We start from the raw sequence: 16,063 nt of genomic DNA, 5'->3' as shown, positions 1-16,063 counted from the left end.
ATGTCCTGCAGTTCAAATCCTTCCTTTTGGGGAGTTTTCTTTTGTGGTTTTCCCCTGGTGGGGTAGAAGGGGGTATAGTTTTCTGTTTGTTTTGTTTTAATGTTTTTTCATTATGACTTGAGTGGAGGTTTAAAGAGAAGATTGGTCTTCCCATTCGGTTCATTCGTACACATCTTGGGGTATGGCACTGCTGGCCATCCTCCCCAGGTCCCGGCACTCTTCCCACTACCCACCTGTGGTCACCGCACCACTCCTCCTTCCTGCCTTCTGCTTGGTCTAAGGAGGGCATACCTCCCAGGTATTATTGGCCATCCTATAGGCCTATTATTTGGCTAAAAGTTGAACCACCGGTGCAAAGTTCACTTCAAGGCTTGAAGAGTGAGTAAGGGTTCCACCGAGGTTCCAGCCGCCCCAATCCAACCAGGAAGTACTTGGTGTTTTCTATGACCTTGACTTTGGCTCTACATTTTTCTCCCACTTTCTGAGCTGTCAGTCGTGGTTGTCTGGCACCCTCTAGCTCTTCTGGTCTCAGGACAAGGGTTACATGATCCATTTGTCTTTGGAACTAATTGTTTCCATGTGAGTTTGATTCCGTCTTGTTCCAGCTCCTCTGCCCGCAAGAAGACGACCTCAAGCGGAGTCCTGGACAACCTGCAGTGGTTCCGAACCAGGCCCGGTCACGAGAGTGCCAGTGTTACAGGTCATGAGCTATCTTTATGTTTATTTCAATTGTACTGACACAAACTGCATAGATTCACATGTCCTAGAAAATTCAGCATCTCGTTATTTTCAAGGGAGTTGTACTAGGCAGGATGTAGAGTCTAGGAAATGTAAGGTCAATCTGAAATTTATAAGGGAACCAGGAACAGAAATGGGAGTAGCGATAACAGAAGGGTAGGGGGAAGGTGGGAAGAGGAAGAGAGGAAGTGGGAACGGATCACAATGATTAACACATAACCACACTACACCTGCAGGGGGCGAAGAACAGAAACCATGGGAGAAGGGAAACAGCAGTCAGTGTAAGATATGAAAATAATAATCATTTATCATTTATCAAGGGATCATGGTGGGGAGAGGGTAGCTGATACCATAGGCTCAATAGAAAGCACATGTTTAGAAAATGGTGGCCACACAGGTACAAATATGCTTGGTACAATTGATGTATGGATTGTTATAAGAGCTGTAAGAGCCCACAACAAAATGAACTTTTAATTTTTTTTAAAAATCATGTTGGCCATATTTTCTCAAAGATAGTTGGAAGCATGGTCAGAAAAGTATATGTGACAAATAAGAGAAAATATTGGAAACGAGACCACATCACAAAATCTCCAACCACAGAATCCTAGCAGTGAAGAAGCTAGCCTGTCTCCGTGTAAAGCAAACGTTTCAAGACTGGGGCACCCTGAAACCATAGAGTGAAGAGCTAGCTGGCCCCTGGGCAGGTGTCACGGCCCCATGGGCATAAGTACAAATTATTGCTAGAAAATCATAGAAGTCGTGATTAGAAATACAAAAATGTTACATGTGTATTATCTCTCATCCTGTCCACCACGTCCTCTCTCTAGGTCTGTGAGCTTCTGAAGGTGGCGTTTCTGTCTCTCATCCCACCTTGATATGAGTGTGGTGCTGGTCGGCGACTCGCACCACACAGCAACATGGCAGTTTTTGGCAACCGTTGAAGGATGTACATTTTGTTCCATGAAAATGTTCTCCGAGTTTGGGGACCAAAAAGAAGTCTGAAGGGGCAGGATCCAGGCCAGAAGGTGGGTAGAGTGAGATTCCTAACCAAACGCTCACAGGGAGTATGCCCACGACCTAGAGTAAGGAGCAAGTCTCACTGCTGTGGTTGGAAGAAAATTCCTTGGTGCATCATTCCTATGGTTTCTCTTTTTTAATGATTAATTCCGTTTCCATTTTCTTCAAGTGTCTTCTTAATAAGAGCCTGTGATTTTTCTGTGTCCTTCAGGAAAAATCTATCCAAGTGATCCCTTCAGCATCTCAAAGAACAGTCACCGTCATTCTCCGGGCTGACGTGGCTGACTTAGATTTCCCTTGGAAGCCACGGGTCTGGTTCAGTGTCGTGTTTGCGCGCACTCCGATGGGACAAAGACAAGCCCGTGACAGAGAGAACTGTCTGCCGTTGTCCGCTGACGTCGTAGGCACGTCTAAACACGGCTTGGGTGGAATCAGCCCAGGCATGTGGGAGCTGGACCCCTATAGAGCTGCCGCTTTCCTATTCAGGGCTTGGAAGTTAAACCTCGTCATTGCTAAGGGGAGAGGGTGAAGCGCTAAACATTGGCTGGATTATTTCTACAAAATAAGAAACCACACAATGAAGGCCTTGGGGTGGTGGTAGGGGGCAGGGAGGTTCCCCTTTTTCCTGCTGATTCACAGAAATGAGAATTATGATTTCTCTGAATTTGAATGCAAGACAAACATCCTCAGAAACAGGCAAAACAGCCCAGCTTAAAAACAAAACAAAAACAAAACGGCAGTGATGCTGGTTTTGAGCTTCCTGCCTTTAATCTCCATTATTTCCTCTCTGACTGCGCAGCTTGCAGGGACAGTGGTCAACGTGTCTGCGCCCAAGTCTACCTTTGGCAAAGAAGGCAAGTTAAAAACAGCCTGCTCCTTCCTGATGGCTGACTGAGAATAATGCCCTCTTCCCGGAAACGCTCCTCACATAACGCCACTCAGCCCAGTGCTTTCATCCCTGCGTGTGGACTCCCAGCCCAGATGTAATTGGAGCCCTTGTGGAGTAAGCACAATAAACAAATGAAGGCACGTGGCAAAGCTCTCCCGCTGCTGCAAGCGCCAGCGCCTAACGAGGAGACTGGAGCTTCCCCGAATCCTGGGAAGTGTGCACCGACAGGAGACGGAGAGGCATTTTGAAAAAACAAACAAAAGTATTCCTTTAAAAACAAGCCCTGTTGTTGTAGTCTTTGCAATAGGTTCTTTACGGGAAAAATGGCTCCTTTTCATTCAAAAGCCTAGAGCAAAACCAAGGGGATTCTGGGAGTCCAGAGGGATGGTTGGGGCCCTACATCAGCAGAAACAAGTTGACTACAAGTCTCAGAGTCAGAAGACAGGAGATGGGAGGGTCAGGGATGAGGCAGATTGGACTGGACCGGCACAGCTAGTCAGGGTGGTCTGGGCCAGGGGAGACGCAGGAGGGAGCTACTCACATGCGGCCCGGAGCTGAAAGACTGAGAAGATAGAGCCCTATCCTACAGGATCAGACACCCTATCAGAAGCACAGGCAGAACACACCTCGGAAACGGATGCAGCTCTGGTCAAACAAGAACCCATATGTGCCCGGCCCTGGAGACAGAGTGCATAGATCAAGTCTCCACATGCATGGGGCTCCCAATCGAAAGCACTCATGGGAACTACCGATGTCAGAGGTGGTGGGCAGATGACAACAGAAATAGTGCAGAAGTCCAGTGGAGGCTCACGAAGCTTAGCCTAGGCTCCCTAGGAACAGAAAGTTTCAAAAGATGCGCTTGGGAAGTAACCAGCTAGTAGGCAACAAAGAGGAGCCCTGGTGGCATAATGGTTATGCATTGGGCTGCTAACTGCAAGGTCGGGAGTTCAAAACCACCAGCCTCTCTTCAGGGGAAAGAAGGAGGTTTATATTTCCATTAAAAGGTACAGTCTTGGAAGTTCCCAGGGGACAATTTTACCCCGTTCTATAGGGTTGCTATGAGTCAGCATATACTTGGGAGTGATTCTGTTGTTTGTTTGTTTGTTTGGCAAAGAGGAGTGGATTCTCTAGGTCAGTGGTTCTCAACCTTCCTAATGCCACGACCCTATCCTTTATACAGTTCTTCATATTGTGGTGACCCCCCAACCCTAAAATTATTTTTGTTGCAAAGATATATCATCTGGGGTTTTAAGGACTTGAAGGTAAATAAGCGGCCATCTAGCTCAGAAGCAACAAATCCCACATAGAAGAAGCACATCAGCCTTTGTGATCATGAGGTGTCGAAGGGATCGGGTATCAGGCATCAAAGAACAAAAAAAATCATATCATTGTGAATGAGGGGGAGTGCAGATTGGGGACCCAAGACCCATCTGTAGGCAACTGGACATGCCATTACATAAGGGTCACAGGGGGGAGACGAGCTAGTCGGGGTGCTGTGTAGCAACGATTAAACATACAACTTTCCTCTAGTTTCCAAATGCCCCCACTCACCCACCCCCACTATTGTGAACCCAATTCTACCTTAAAAATCTGACTAGACCAGAGGATGTACATTGGTACAGAAATGAACTGGAAACACAGAGAACCCAGGACAGAAGATCCCCTTAGGACCAGTGGTGAGAGTGGCAATACCAGGAGGGTAGAAGAAGGGAGGGTAGAAAGGGGGAACCAATTACAAGGTTCTACATATAACCTCCTCCCTGGGGGATGGACAACAGAAAAGTGGGTGAAGGGAGACATCAAGTAGTGTAAGATATGACAAAATAATAATAATTTATAAATTATCAAGGGCTCATGAGGGAAGGGGGCAGCAGGGAAGGAGGGGAAAAATGAGGAGCTGATACCAAGGGCTCAAGCAGAAAGCAAATGTTTTGAGAATGATGATGACAACAAATGTACAAATGCTTGACACAATGGATGGATGGATGGATGGATGGATGGATGGATGGATGGATGGATGGATGGATGGATTGTGATAAGAGTTATACAAGCCCCCAGTAAAATGATTTTTAAAAATTTAAATAAAAGATTTAAATTCTTGGAAAACCTGGGGAAGAGTTCTCCTGTGTCCTATAAGGTCACGGTGAGTCATACTTGACATAATGGCAATTGATCTGGTTTTGGCCGATCGAAAGCTCTAATGGCAGATTTGAGCTGTTATGACAGAGATCTTGTGACCTGCAAAACTGAACATATTTAATATCTGGACCTTTTCAGAAAAATGGTTTTGACCTCAAATCTATAATAAACTATTCAGTAACTGTAAAAAAATGTATTTTCTTTTTTTTTTTTTAACAATTTATTGGGGCTCATACAATTCTTATCACAGTTCATACATATACATACATCAATTGTATAAAGCACATCTGTACAGTCTTTGCCCTAATCATTTTTTTCTCCTCTTTTCTTTTTTTACATTTTATTAGAGACTCATACAACTCTTATCACCATCCATACATATACATACATCAATTGTATAAAGCACATCCATACATTCCCTGCCCCAATCATTCTCAAGGCATTTGCTCTCCACTTAAGCCCCTTGCAATCAGGTCCTCTTTTTTTTTTCCCCTCCCTCCAAAAAAATGTATTTTCGTTGCTACTTCATAACTATCATTTTGCTACTGTTATGAATTGGCAGCCCTGTGAAAGGGTTGTTCGACCCCAAAAGGGGTCACCACCCACAGGTTGAGAACCACTGCTTGAGGTGGTACCAACAGTTTAGTGGAAATCTTAAGGTTTCAGATCCACCCAGAGATACCTGGAAAGAAAGGCCTGACCAGCTGCTTTCAAAAGAATCAGCCTTTGAGAGCCCTATGGAACATAGTTTCACCCTGGCACACCCGGCGTTGGCGTGTCAGCATCGTGTCCTGGTGGCAATGGAGCCAGGGACCGGTGAGCAAAGCCCATCCATCCTCCCTGGAGAGAGACACAGCAGGAAGAGAAAATTCCTACAGATCCATCATAGTGGGTAGAGAAGATCAACAGGAAAAAGAATGGGAAGAGAGAGAAAAGGCTTCATCTACCAGAATAACAAAAGAGGCACTAGCCCGTGCCTAAGGAGCCCCAGTGACAGGGTTGTTGGCTGTTAGCCACAGTCAGCAGTTCAAACCCACCTCATCTTCCACAGGACAAAGATGAGGCCGTCTGCTCCAGCAGAAAAGCCATACCGTCCTGGGAGTCCTGCAGCAGTTCCACTCTGTACTGCAGTGCCTTGAGGAGGGCTGCAGGTAGAATCACCAACTCTCCCTTCCCTTCAAAGCAAGCCCCTTCGACCAGAAGCTCGCCCCTCCTCTAACAATCCTCAGCTCTCTCCCCCCCCCCCCACCCGGGTGTCTACACTGCAGCAATTCACTAGGCAGGGTCTGGCAGCCCACCACCATAACCGGCAGGGAGAATGGCCTCTAGGGTGAGTCTTAAGGACACATCTGCTTCTCCTGTGAATGCCTGGCCAAGGAAATGCTTGCTGTAGAGGATTCAAATCCTGTGGGTGTTGGCCTGGCTTCTCTAATCCCACACTTCTCTGCTCTCTGAGAGTCCCACTTGTCCTCCAGCTTGCAGGGGCGCATGTTCAGACTGAGCAGGGAACCTCCCTCTATTCAAGACAGCAAGATGATGACCCAGAGAATTTTTCAAAGAAACAGCCCCCCTTAAGGAATTCCATGATGATATAGATAGGCAAGGCAGGGCCTTGCTGAGAAGGATTATCCCTTCTGGCAATGCCTTTATTTGTAGCCCCAAGTAAGAGCAGACTCCATTTAAGTCTGGAGAAAAGAACAATGAAATCAAATTATATAGAAAAATGTTCTTGCAAGTCGATCAGGAGATTCAGCTTAGTAAGTGTCTATTTTCAGATGCCCTAGCTCACTGATGAGACTTCCGGTGAAGACAAGAAGTGATTCTCATTCCCTGTTTACTCGATCCTCTGTACCACTTGGTCTCATGTCTCGCATGGTTTAAGTTAAGTAGCCGGTCAAAATAAGTTGAGTTTCATTTAATTACTGGTCTAAGCTTTTGTAAATATTTTTCTCTACTCCCTCCATTTTTTCCCCCTCCACTGGTGGCTTTATGAGACATAACCCTCTAAGTGGCTCGTATTAAGACCCATCTTTTTGTGTAGACATTTTGATTCATCTGCTCTTCCTCGATGCCAAATTTCCATAAAAGGGGTTTTTAAACGATGGCTTCCCTGATGACTTGGAATTCTTACGATGAACACGTTATTGGAGATGACAGACAGAGACACAAATCGGTTCTTCTATGAATCTCTGTGGATTAGGGGAAGCCTGGGTTTGGTCGAGTGCGCCCGAATTTGGGAGTTAACAAGGAGCAGTCCAACAGCGTGAAACAGAGGTCAGTTCATCGGGCTGGTTAACAGCACCCCACCCCCTTGCACCCCCTGTTTCTGCAGAGGTTAATGAATAGGTGGACTCACCCTCTGAGTCATGCTACCCTAGAGGAAATGGAATAAGGTGATCCAATTTGATAAAATTACTGTCTCTCCATATACTTTGTGGTTCTCCAGGCCAATGGACCCCCATGATAAGATTAACATAAATGGCCAAATGACGGCGGCTTCCCAAAGCTCTCATTTCAATCCTTTTTAGTTATTCATAGAAGGTTCTTCTGTCATGAACTCAGTTGGGGAAATCTGCCCTGTAAACAAACGCACTGTGATCAGAAGCTGGCTCACCACAGTCCTCGGGAAGAAGCCAGCAGTGTGGGCACCTCCCCTTTAAGGAAGCATTTCTGCAGACACCCCAAAGCCTTCCCATGTTATGGTTTTATTTTATTTTTTAATGAACTGCCCCTTTGGGCCCCTGCACACTGAGTTCCCTATTATGCAATAGGAATTTCTAATCATAAATGACATTTTCACAAAGAGCAAAAGAGCCTTCGGAAGAAAATAGTTTCTCTTCTCCTTCTTCCTACTTTATAGTCTCTCTTCTCCCCGTTGCCAGCAGCAAGTACATCCGGTTCTGAGATCTTGGAGGGATGGGAGGCGGGGGGTTAGAGGCACACTCCACGAGCCTCCTGGCATGGCAGGGAGCACAGAAGAATCAGAGCCCCCTTCCAGGCCAGGGCTCCCGGAGCCACCATGTTAAAGTGGAGCTGATAGACGATGGCGCCATCGCCATCTTTCTTCTCCTGGGTTCTGAGTGTGCGCTCCGGGGTATCTTCCGCTGGGCATGCCAGGCAGCTCTGTCCACTCAATCGCCGCGGCTTTGTAGCGCTGCTTCGCCCAGACCGGACCAAAGGAGGCTACCCACCACACAGGCAAACACCGGGAAACCCACCATTGTAAAAAGCAGACACGTCTCTCTTTGTTTTCTGCTCAGTCGTTGGTCTGAAGGAATCAGGACTAATTTCTTCTCAAGTCTACTTTGCTACTCCAGAGGAAGGCCGGACTCTGTTGGTTCTATTTAACCTCCACGATTTTTCAAGAATTGATTAAACAGGAAAAAGCCATTGGCTCACTACTGCTGCCCATGCACCGCTGTGATCAGCAGGTTTCCTTGTTTCCGTTCATTGGGACACAGCAGCCTAACGCGTAAGGAAGTCATCGGCTTCTTTTTCGGTACAGCAGAATCAGTGAGGCCTAACTATTTCATCCTCAAAACGTTTCTGAAACTCACCACTATGTCACCATTTCACCAATAAACACCCTAGGATAAACATCTCACATTTTTGTAGTCATAATCTCATACGTCCATAGACAGACATATAAATGCATATATAAACATGTACACGGTTATGTTAGACATATACAGTGATAGCTGTTTATACATACCTGCATAGGCAAAAACATTACCTGCACAGACATATTCATGCAATTATTCATATCCTATATACATCTATATTGTAAAACTTTCTGTTGAGTCCATTTAACTCATAGCAATCGCGTAGGACTCCTCCATAGGGCTTCCAAGACGGTAAGCTTGATAAGGACAGGTAGCTAATGACGGCTTTGTACCATGAGATGGCTGGGGAGGTCAAGCCCCTAACCCTGTAGGTGACAACGGAGTGCTTTAAGCACTGCATCACCAGGGCTCCTTATGCATGTAAGAGGGGGCTTGAAAAACTTCATGGAAAAATTCAATTCTCTTTTCATTCCATTTTCCACAAATTTTTGAAAGTCCCTCACGTATAGACTCCCCAAAAGTTCCATTTGGGGATTAAAGTTTCAAAGCTCACATACACAGAATAGAACTTACCGGTTGGCCTCCCCACCATCTATGATTAAATTTCTCTCGTCCTCGAAGATGGAAATTGGCATCAAAGACAGGATCATACATAGAATTCCCAACAATTCCATGTGACTCCGGATAGAGCCCCTTGGTGGAAAAACAAAGTCATTGTGAGTGTCCGCCTGAGCAAACATAAATGTTATCTATGGCACTAATAATAAACTAGGTATGATTGTTTCTGTTTTTAACTGTTGTAATTTAAGAAGATGGCCATAACTTTCAGTACAATGAACCACTTTTAGTTTGAAATTCACATTTTTACTTTTAAAGAAGTATTTCTAAAGGCACTTACCTATCTAAATTCTACTCTTCTGTAAAAAAGTATCAAAATTGTCATGATAATAAATGACACATTTTTCTTAAAGAAGAAAACCTGCCTGAATTCAGAATCCATTTCTTTCCAAATTGACACAGATATTTATATACAATGTCTTGTTTGTGTAGTCATTTTCTGAATAGTATGTACAGGATTTTATTTCAAATTTTCCTGAAATTATGTTGTGATTTAATAAATGTTTAGAAACCTAGCATCACTAAACTGTCTCTTCTGAAGAGAAAGGACAGTAACGAGCAATCTCTTACTATTTTTATTAAACAATTTATTGGAATCATGGAAAAAATAAGGAAACCAACGAAACTCACTGTCATCAAGTCAACTGGGTTCCTAGTGACCCTCTAGGGCCTCGGAGAACTGCCCCTGTGGGCTTCCGAGACTGACACTCTACACAGGAATAGAAAACCTCCTTTTTCTCCCTTGAGAAGCTGGTGTTTTCGAACTGCTGACCTTGCATATAGCAGCCCAACACATAACTACTATGCCACCGGGGCTCCTTTAAAAGAAGAAAAAAGAGGTGGAACTGGGGGAATGCAAACACTAAAGCACAGCGGTTCGAAAGGCAGCATTTTTGTTGGCATCCTCTGAACACAAGTAATGGACAGACCTGTTGGTCCTTGAAAGGGGACAGACTGCATCTGAAAGAAGATTTCAGTTTTGAAGTTGCAAAGAAGTATAGCTGCAAGCCGTAGAGTTGTAGAAAGCATTTGCAGAAGACGGCTAACGCAGAGATTGTTCTTTGAACACTAAGGATCCAGTTTTACAAATTCTCCATGTTACATCATTCCAGAATGCGGGCAGTCCTCTGAGTATCTGTCATGTGGAAAAACTACTTACGGTGGCCAAGGTGTATAAGTTGGGGAAGGTTTTGGTCGGGTACACTGGTCTCATGTAGGGAGAATGCGTGCCACAAGATCCTGGGGACAGAATTCCAAGTATTAGAATCAGGAGAACCAACAAGATCCACTCAGGTGTGGAGAACTACTTTACAAACTACCAGACAGGCAGCGCCTTCCTGTGTCAGATGATAAAGCACCTTGACAAGGACGTGCCCATAGACCTCCACGCCCGTCACAGTCGTTAGTGCATACATAGATCACGAGTGACAGGTGAGAACACTGAATGAGAAAATTACTTACTTAGTTTTTCAATGTTAGGCATGACCTTGCTGCCCTTCTTCATGTAGGAGGCACGGAAACCATCCACAGAAAAGATGATTAATGGAGGACGGACAAACCTTCAACAAGAACAACATTCAGCTTCAGGAAGTGATTACGGCAGAGTTGCCATCGCTCCCAGTTAGCCTCAGTAATTGGGCCAGTCATTTCTAAGCTGCAGTTTCAAGCAAGGCCATCTGTAGGATGCTGAGTATCTAGCCACAGGGCATTTGAGGCTATCGAAGTGTAAGGGTTACAAGGCCAAAGTCATCCAATGGTCCATGGAAGCGACTTGACTCTACACACGTCCACCACTGTTGCCTGTCACGTTTTAAACAAAGTTCTTCACAATGTAGTGTTACCTGGAATTCGCCCAACTAACACCTGGTAAACCTACACCTCTTTTATAGCTCAGCCCGAGGTATCCTCTTCAGAACGCCTCTAGATATTAATTCATACCTCTTGTATGATCTATATTACATAATGCTGCTGCAATGATCAGTTAGCATGTTTCTCTTCCCCATGCGTTTCACAACAGAGTTGATATCTTATTCGTCCTTCAATGTTGGGGACCGCTAGTATGAGCTCAATAAATATGAAATACTTTAATAAATGAATGGCTGGGAACAGATGGATATGAAATTAATAGCAGTCACAATCTTATCACGAGATCTAAGTACGCAAAATGAAACTCCTCTAAATGTGTTTACAAAATTGTGGTCGAGTGAAATTTCTTAACATGGCTCTTCTACAAACAGCTCTGGAAGCCCCACCAAATGATTGGCTGGGGCTGTGCAAGTCATCCCTGAATAACAAACGAGGTTTGGGCAGTTGTAGCTGCCACCTCCCTGGCGATCAGGATTAGCTATCTTTGAAGCAGGGGACGAGAGAAAAGTCTCAGGAGCAATGGAAGACCAGCCGCTGGTGTGGCATGTTCGAGACCTCTGGCTGCTACTGAAGTCGCCAAGGCAAAGTCCAGAGGCCCCAGACTCAGGGCAAGGAGACAGAACCAAGCAGTAGCACCAAGACTGTGGGTCAGTGAGGCAGAGCGGCAGGCTGGCTTCCCGGCCTGCTCAGGCAGAAGCCAATGGGTGACGTGGCTGAGAGGCTGAGGACTACAGAGGCGGAGGAGAGGAGCTGCTGTGGGCCAATGATTGTATCCTTACCATCTGCTTATCCCAGCTTGTGATAATCTGTTAACTCCCCTCATTTAAAAAAAAATGTTCACTGCCGTGACTGCCAATGCTGACTCAGAGTGAACCCCATGGGTTTCTGAGACTGGAACTGTTTATGGGAGCAAAGAGCCGTCTTTCTCTCTCGGAGCTGCTGGTGGTTTCGAACTGCCAACCATGTGGATCACAGTCCAACATGGAACCACTCCAGGACCAGGGTTCCTGACTTGTGAGTACTGTCTATGTGACCACTGCAGTGAATTATCAAAGCCAGCCCAGACATGGAGTGTCGGGGGAAGAAGAGTTGGTATGCACACGGGGTACAGAAAGACAGAGAATGGAAACATGTCTGGCCCCCACCTTGTAGCAATAGGGAAGCCATAGGAGGTCAGATATGCATATCCCCTACTTCATCCTCCTGCTATTTACTGAAAAAGATTGTTTTAAATAATTAAACTTATTGACAATCACTAAAAAGCATAATCAATAAAAGGCAAGGCTGCCATGTAGCCAGGCCAGGATCTGATGAAATGGGCCCCTTAGCTCATTCTCAAGTGTTCAATCAGACTTGAGAATACCAAGAAAATGTAAGAAGGCATTATTATCATTTGGAAGAAATTCTACTATGCAGACTATATTTTCCTTTAAAAAAGAAAGCTGAGTACATTTTTAAACAGCCATAAACTTGACATTTCACTCTTCAGATACAAGTCCAAAGACTCAGTGGTGCACTGACTCAAACAGGAGGCAAAAATAAAGAGAATATCGAAATATTTGGGTTTTGTGTCCAGGACTGCACTGTTTAAAAAAAAAACATGAAAAAACAAGTGCATTACTAAAAACACATTAGTTGAAAAAATTTCCTGCCAGGTATTTTATGGTTCCGTGCATTTTTGTCAGCTGCCTGGTAGGCGTCCTCAGTACCTTGGATTGTCCCACTTGGGCTGGGTGGGATGTCACTCAACATCAACTGGCACCCAGCAAAGAGGTGCCTTGTGTACCGTCAAGTTTCTGCAGCATCTGACAGGTGTTCGCATGTTGGATGATGTTTCAGAAGGGATCTAGTCCCACAAAAGGCAAAACAGCAGCACTCCAGAAAGCAAGAAGGCAAATAAAAGTCAAGGGGATGTGTGTTTCCTTCCTCTCCAGTGCTAGGAGGCGTGCTTTGTGGAAGAGCCAGCGGAGGTGGGATACACGGAATATGCAGATTGCCAGGAAGTCAACTCGGAGTTCACGCTGACCTCGGAGGTGTGAGAGTGAACTGTGCTCCACACGGGTTTTCCAATAGTTTGTTTTTCTGAAGTCGATCACCAAACTGTGACCATGTTGGCAGAGCTGTGTTTGTCACCATGTACCCACCAATTTCCTGTTTATCGATACATACAGAACACTTCCTGGTACTCACAAAATACACTTACCCTGCAGGGCATTCTGGGGCCTTTATTTCTTCACAATCATCATCTACCCAATGTGACTCTCCTATACAGAAAAGAGAGTAAATGCATTGGTAAGACGACTTGTAAATGCCACTCCGAGCCTGGTATAGCAGCTTCTGGGACCAATAATCTGGATTTTATTGCTTATGGGACATTATCTAAAAAGAAATTCTGAAATAAAACCTAGCAACATCTTTGATTGTCTAAACACACACCTACATCAAGGCAAAGAATACTGAGAGTCCTGCAGACTGCCAAAAAAAACCCCGGACAAACAGATCTGTCTTGGAAGAGGTACAGACAGAATGCTCCTTAGAACAGTGGTTCTCAACCTTGCTAATGTTGGGACCCTTTCCTTTCAAACAGTTCCTCATGTGGTGGTGACCCCTCAACTATATTACTATTTTCATTTCTACTTCCTAACTACAATTTTGCTACTGCTCACAGGGTGACCCCTGTGGAAGGGTCGCTCAACCCCCAAAGGGGTCGCGACCCACAGGTTGAGAACCGCTGCCTTGGAGGCAAAGGGGTGAAACTTCCTCTTTTGTACTTTGGACATTTTGTGGGGAAAGACCAGTCCCTAGAGAGGGAAAGGAACACCCTAAAAGAGGAAGGCCTGGACAAGAAAGGCGGCACCGTGGCTGCAAGCGTGGGCTCCCACATAAGGACCGCCGTGAGGCTGGTGCAGGACCAGGTGGTGTTACGGTGCTGTGGACATGGGGCCACTGTGAATCAGAACAGACGCGGTGACCCCTGACACCACCACAATAATTCAAGTGCTGGTTCTGCAAGCCTTCACAGTCCACGGGATAATGTTCCAGTAGGGGCTGCGGTCTTAAACGCTTGCAAGCAGCCGCTTAAGCTACATCTACTGGTCTGTACTCCCGTGGAGCAAGGGAATGAAAAACATCAACGGCTCAAAGAAGAAACTGGTGCATCCGACTGACCATTCACAAGGACCAGGTCTTCAAACCTGAAACCAGGAGAATGGCCACGACCACCCATTCTGATCAGTGGCACAACAGAAAGTGTGGGACAGGAGAAAACTCAAATTCCTTAAAAAAAAAAAGCCTAGATCTACTAGATCAACAAAAACCGGGGGGTGGGAGGGAGAACTGGAAACTGTTGGCCTCAGACACTCTCTGGACTTGGAATTGAAGCTATGTCTGGAGCTGGAAGTGACTTCAGCCAGACATTCGATGGGCTGATAAAATAAACAAAATCTCCCGTGAGGCATGGGCTCCTTTAAAACTCGTGGGAGCAAATGGTGAGTAGTTTCCCCAAAGCAAAGATGAGACGGTCAGAAAAGAACGGGAAGTGAGAGCAGGGGAAACAGAGCCCAGGGAAGGGAAATCGTGCAAAGGCTGAGAACATCATAAAACTTGACACCCATGTCACAGAACAACTGGTATAGAAATTGTCCAAGAGAAACCTAATTTGCTGTGTAAATGTTCACCTAAAGCCCAATAGCAGAGTCGTCAAAAACAAACGCCACCGTGGCGTGAGTGAGCCCTATATAATGTTTGTCTCCCTCCAGAAACAAACTGATCATTGCTTGGAATATCCGTTCCTGCCACAGAGCAGCTAAGAGTCAGGGAAACCCCGACAAGACTTTCCTCTAGACGGAAAAGGAGACTTAGAACAAGCAGGGATGGGAGGTGGGCGGCTGGACTAGAGAATCACTTTTCAATGAACCCTACGTACAGTACTTGAACTTTGAAGTAAAAGCCAACGCTCTCATCTAAACTGATCTTCCACCAATACCCAGAGAATAAATCTAAGTGTTCTGTAAGTTACTTCTTTTTAGATAGAGAAAAGGGCTATCGTTTTAAAATAAGACTGCCTATGGAGAAAAAAAATAAACTTGTGAACAATAATAATAGCAATAGTTGCCCTAACTTGCCCTTAGGTGAAGGAAAAGTAGATTCTTAAGTGGAAGAAAACTTTGGGCCCCACACTCTGGAGAAAGTACACCAGCGCAAAGACCCCTGGGAACTTGCCCCGGTTCATTGGACTCTAATGACTGATGACTGTGTGCGCAACGACCATGCTCCTAAAAAGAGGGAGAAGAAACCCCGCGGCTAAAGCACTCCACTGCTAACTAACAGGCTTAAGTTTAAACCCACCAGTCACACGGGAGGAAGGTGTGACACTCTGCTTCGGTGACTATTTATAGGCTTGAAACTCCTGCAGAACAGTCCTGCCCTGTCCTATTCTGCTGAGCTGGAATCAACTCTACGGCAGGGAGCAAAAGGGGAAAGCTGGTGTCAGACTTTGTAATAACCCAGAGCACAAAGATTAGCTCCAACAGAGTATCGGAACTAGACTTTAAAGCCAAAAACTAAAAGCCAATTCATAATAGTTTATTTTTAAATTAGCCATTGTGGCTGCTGGGCACTTCTACACAAGGAGATAAGAAAAGGCAGAAAGCAAATTCTAAGTCAACACTATGTTTTGTCAACAATTATAACTGTGGGTTTTGGTTTTGGTTTTGGTTTTGGGGAATTTTCAAATTCAGGATTCATATCACACCCTCTGGCCAAGACTGGGCACTACCTGGAATTCACAGGTGAGTTGCTCTTTCCTGAAGTCTTGTAACAGAACCCCCTTCTAGTACTTTCCGCAGCACTTTGCAGCGAGCGGAAAGGAAGAAGGGCTTGCTTCCAAGATTACAAGGGACTTGCGAGCATTATATCAGGATTCCTGAGTCTTCCTTCTATGAAGGTCCACCTTCTATGAAGTAGGTGCCGCAGCAAATTCCTTAAAGGTGGGAATTACATCTTTTGGTTTCCTGCATATTACTGACTCTTATTAATTAGAAGACTATCTAAAGCCCATTTAAACCCCTTACGGTTGAGTCCAGCCTGAATCACAGGGCCCCCATACAGGGTTTCCAGGACTTTAAGTCTTTATGGGAGCAGACGGCCCCATTGTTCTCCCAGGGAGCAGCTAGTGAGTTTCAATCCTGACCTAGAATTGACAGTCCAACACATTCCCCAGAGTGGCGCCAGG

At 45.3% G+C, this 16,063-nt stretch overlaps 1 protein-coding gene across 2 annotated transcripts in view; it reads right to left on the bottom strand.

Moving 5' to 3' along the window:
• ENPP2 (ectonucleotide pyrophosphatase/phosphodiesterase 2) overlaps nucleotides 1-16,063 on the bottom strand; it is an 87,626-nt gene that overhangs the window by 54,733 nt on the left and 16,830 nt on the right. For both annotated transcript variants that reach the window (XM_075549332.1, XM_075549333.1), the window contains exons 5-8: nucleotides 13,034-13,094; nucleotides 10,426-10,523; nucleotides 10,124-10,203; nucleotides 8,920-9,039 (exon numbers count right to left, since the gene is read on the bottom strand). In XM_075549332.1, the coding sequence (XP_075405447.1) occupies nucleotides 8,920-9,039; nucleotides 10,124-10,203; nucleotides 10,426-10,523; nucleotides 13,034-13,094 (359 nt within the window). The remainder of the gene's footprint in view (nucleotides 1-8,919; nucleotides 9,040-10,123; nucleotides 10,204-10,425; nucleotides 10,524-13,033; nucleotides 13,095-16,063) is intronic.

The sequence above is a fragment of the Tenrec ecaudatus genome, chromosome 5, assembly GCF_050624435.1.
Source record: "Tenrec ecaudatus isolate mTenEca1 chromosome 5, mTenEca1.hap1, whole genome shotgun sequence".
In the NCBI taxonomy this organism is placed as follows: domain Eukaryota; kingdom Metazoa; phylum Chordata; class Mammalia; order Afrosoricida; family Tenrecidae; genus Tenrec; species Tenrec ecaudatus.
This window is presented reverse-complemented; position numbering and strand designations above follow the sequence as displayed.